Source organism: Populus nigra, chromosome 14, assembly GCF_951802175.1.
Source record: "Populus nigra chromosome 14, ddPopNigr1.1, whole genome shotgun sequence".
NCBI lineage: Eukaryota > Viridiplantae > Streptophyta > Magnoliopsida > Malpighiales > Salicaceae > Populus > Populus nigra.
In genome coordinates this window covers 4926835-4931228 of record NC_084865.1, presented here as the reverse complement: position 1 = coordinate 4931228, position 4394 = coordinate 4926835, and the positions used below count along the sequence as shown (strand labels likewise).

The following is a 4394-nucleotide window of genomic DNA, read 5'->3' as shown; positions in this document are numbered from 1 at the left end:
ACTATTCCCAATTGCTCTAGCCATTGTATGCCTAGTACCAAGTCTAACCCGATCAATGGCAAGGAATAGAGAGTAAGAGAAAATGGGATACCTTGAAGTAAGACTGACACAAGCTGAAACCTCCCTTGGTATTTTAATGGATTCCCATTGGCAACTTTTTCAAGTTGAATGGCCTGGTTGGAACCACTGGTAATCGTAACAAATTAGAAACCTTCTTGCTAATAAAATTATGGGTATAACCACTATCAACGAGGACAACCACCTTATAGGGTTAGCCAATACTCGCAGTGTTCTGGACGTTGTCCATCTTGTTAAAGCATGAAGTGATATCTGTTAAACAGAGAGGAAGAAGAAATTCTATTTTTTAAATCACTGTTTTATTAAGTGAATGTTGTTCCTTTATCTGACATCAGTTTATATATTGCTACAGTAGTAAGAAGCTTATTCATGTTATGTATTTCTTCACTAAACAATACTAACTAATTCTCTTAACTGACAAACAAGACTAACAACTACTAATAACATTCTAACCATTACATTCTCTAATCTTTTGACATGTGGCAGGACTAGAGCCTTTGATATCTTTACAAAGAAAAGGCCTTGAGCTCGCCTCCTTTGCATTTCTTCCCAAGTGAGTCTTTTCATTTGTGAGGCTAGTGTGGTTTTTGTTTGTGCTGGGAAGTCAAGTTGCAGACAATGAATTGTGGTGGCCGTGTGAATTTTCATCGGCGAGGCTAAAAGCTTCCTTTAAGAGTGTGGTTTGAACATCCAGTGGATGCCTTCTGCAATTTCTAATTTAAGGCCTCCCATAAACGTCCCACCAAGGCCTTCTTTGTCCTTCCTTGCACCCGATTTCCCAACCTTTCAAACTCTTTTTGGTAGTCTAGTAATGAGCCAACCTACTTGACCCTTGATAAAGCTTCATCAAAATCTTCACAATCAACTGGTCCGAAACGAGCCCAAAGTTCTTCCTCAAAAACCTCCCATGTCAATTCTCTCCCTTCCTATATGTAGGCACGACGTAGCCATTGCCACCATTGATTAGCTTTATTTGCGAGGTGAAATGACGCCTATGACACTTTTGTGCTGCCATGGTGCCTTGGCATTCAAAAAATTGTTCCACTCTGTTGAACCATTCAGTTAGATCATCACAGAGTATCTTGGAAATTCAAGCTTTGTCAACTTGGATGAGAACATCTATCTTCCTCCTTCTGCAGACTCCTTAAACTCTTCCTTATTGTGGTGACAATGACCACTACGGTCATTGGTGTTACTGTTAGATGAGTCTTTAGTTGAGAGCAAGGCCACATATAGCTTATTGATGACTTCCTCCATGTGATGTAACTTGTCATTAAGATCAAGTTCCATCCAACTCACACTATCTTGAAGTCCTCCAAGCCTAGCCTCTAAATTTTCAATTCTTTCTTTGTTGGTTGTCATTGTAAGATATAGATCTGATACCAATAATAGGTCCCAATTAAAGTGATTACAATTGCTAATTAGATAAAATTCCTTTTAGAGTGAGGATGAACCACAATAATTAACTCGGAATAATCATATCCAGTAATAATGAAAGGGTTTAAATACATAAAGAAAAAACTTTTCCTAAACTTACGACCTCAACTATTTAAAACAAGGAATTCAAATAGCTATAGTTGACGAAACAATAGCTAACAACTATGAACCGAGCCTTCCAATGGAATGATGCCAACAAATCCTCAAGCAACTGGTGTTTTCTTCACATCCCCTGCATGTGGCACGTTCTCCCCTGCATATGGCACGTCCCCCCTACATGAGGCACGTCTCCTGCATGATTCATCCATGTCATAAACCATGGATTCTTGATAGGAACAAGTAGTGACCTTCTTGTGGTTTATCAAAATTAGCTATAGACATTCCATTCTTAGAGCTAAAGACAATCCCTACATGATCACACTTCCAGCAGAGAATATTAATTAACTAGAAATCGAAACATTGCTTAAGCCATAATCAGAGGTGAAGGCGATAGGTAGGAGTGGCGCACAGATGGTTTGCTCTCGGGGTTACAAGACTAAACGCCTCAGTCATGTCCAATTCCTCCGGCAACATATTGTTAGGAAGCTCCCAATCAAAGCAATGCACCAGCTGTGCCACAATTTGCCGAACCATGGTTAGTCCCAAATGCATTCCAGGGCAGCCCCTGCGCCCAGCCCCGAAGGGGAGAAGCTGGAAATCGCGTCCACGAACATCTATGTTACTCCCAGCAAACCTCTCTGGAATAAACTTATTTGCATCAGTCCAAGCACTTTGGTCGCGTCCAATAGCCCAAACGTTTACAATAACACGTGTTTTTTGCGGGATGAGGAAGCCATCTATAGTGCAATCTTTCATTGACTCGTGAGGGATAAGTAGAGGTGCCACTGGATGGAGCCTGAAAGCTTCCTTTATAACCATTTGCAAGTACTCCAAGCCCTCCAAGTCTGATTCTTCCACCGTTCTATCCATGCCTATTTTCTCTTCCAGCTCTTTCTGGACTTTCTTCATTACTCTTGGATGCTTGATGAGCTCGGAGAGAGTCCACTCAATTGCTGTGGCTGAGGTGTCCATTGAGGCGACAAGCATGTCCTGAAAGAGAAAGGTACAGATTTAAGGATAATCATGTGATATATGTGCTGCTTACTAACAGTTATTTTAATTCTATTTACCAAGATTATGGCTTTGATGTTGTCTCGACCAATACGATACTCAGTTTCTTCAGATCCTAGGAAGTCCAACATGACATCAACAAAATCTTTGGTTCTGTTTTCGTCCTTGAACTGAATGTGGTCATCAATAATCTTCTCAAAGAAGTCATCAAAAACCTTGCCTACGGCCTTCATGCGCTTTGTAAGACCCTGAAGGTCAAGTGGTGCAATTGGAGGGATGTAATCACCCAAGTTAAAACTTGCTGCTAAACGCATGCCCTCATGAATCACTGGTTTGAACCCCTTCTCATCAAATTCCTTTTCCATGTATTTCTTTCCAAAAACCATCCTACAACTGATGTCAGCGCTTAGAGATGAGACCTTGGCACTAAGATCAACGGCAACACGCTCACGAGAGGCATCTTTAATGTAGTCAATCAAGAGGTCAAGCTCTTCTTTCCTCGTGGACATGAAAGAATTTATTTTATGGTTGCTAAGCAACTCAAGGGTACACATCTTGCGCACGTTGCGCCAATAAGAGCCATATGGAGCAAATGATAAGTTCTTCTGCTCGTAAGAGATATGCTTCGCAGCCTCATTTGGTGGCCTATTAGCAAACACGAGGTCATTGGTCTTAAGAATCAATTCGGCAGCCTGAGGCGATGAGACAACTACAGTAGGCACCAAGCCTAACCGCATATGCATGATAGGGCCATACTTGTTTGCTAGTTGATGCAAGTCTTGGTGAGGGAACTTCCCTAACAGATGTAAGCTACCAAATATAGGAAACCCTATTGGACCAGGGGGTAACTTGCTATTCTTGATCTTTCTTTTCGACAGCCAAGCTCGGAGGAAGAAAGCGAGCGCAATCAAGGCTAGAGTGGTTAATATCCACGCCATGCTATGTCTAATGTATTAAGGTTGGTCTCAATGATCTATCTTAGTGAAAGCAAACCTAAATCCAACTCTTGCCTCATATAGAGAAGATGCTACACATAAATATAGCCGTAACTAGGGAGATGATAACCGGAAGAAAACAAACTGGGGATAAGTTCAATGTCTTTGTTTGTATCGCTTCTTGTTTTTTCTTTTGAAGAAAGGAATCAATTGTGAATATCTGAACTCAATTATTTGTCTCAATTTGGTTCCACCAATTCCACTAGTTGGAGGAAATCTATCAAGAAAAGAAAAAGACATCAATGCGAGTATAAAGGTGTGGTTTCTGGCGTGTCAGAGTGGGACATAGATACTTGGGATATGTGTAGTGTGTTTGTTATTGTATTTCAAGAGTATTTTAAAATAAAATTGATTTTTTTTTTCTTTACTTGAAATTAATTCTTTTTATTTCAAAATTATTTTAAAAAAATTTAAATTATTTTATTTTTTTAATTTAAAATTAATATTTTTTTATGTTTTTATATTATTTTGATGTGCTGATATAAAAAATAACTTTTTTAAAAAATATATTTTTTAATAAAAAATATTTTAAAAAATAATTATTATTATATTTTCAAACACCCAGTCATGCATGGAAAAGTTAAGCCAAACCACAAAATTTTGTGAGATTTTATTATCTAGCCAAAGCCAAACCACAGTTGAATATTCTTTAGGTACTTTTCAAGCTTAACCAGCCTAGACTGTTTCAAGGAAGTGATATTTTAGCTTCTATTTTAAAAGATCGTTAAAAATATATTTTTGACACGATACATAAAATACAAAATAAACTCGGAT

At 38.7% G+C, this 4394-nt stretch overlaps 1 protein-coding gene across 1 annotated transcript; it reads right to left on the bottom strand.

The window, feature by feature from the left end:
• Positions 1–1540: 1540 nt before the first annotated feature.
• LOC133672521 (cytochrome P450 71AU50-like) lies at positions 1541–3710 on the bottom strand. Its single transcript, XM_062092954.1, has 2 exons — positions 2685–3710; positions 1541–2604 (listed from the first exon to the last, which is right to left on the bottom strand). Exons 1-2 carry the CDS (start codon positions 3561–3563, stop codon positions 1990–1992), a joined length of 1494 nt encoding a protein of 497 aa, XP_061948938.1. The 5' UTR covers positions 3564–3710; the 3' UTR covers positions 1541–1989.
• Positions 3711–4394: the final 684 nt, after the last annotated feature.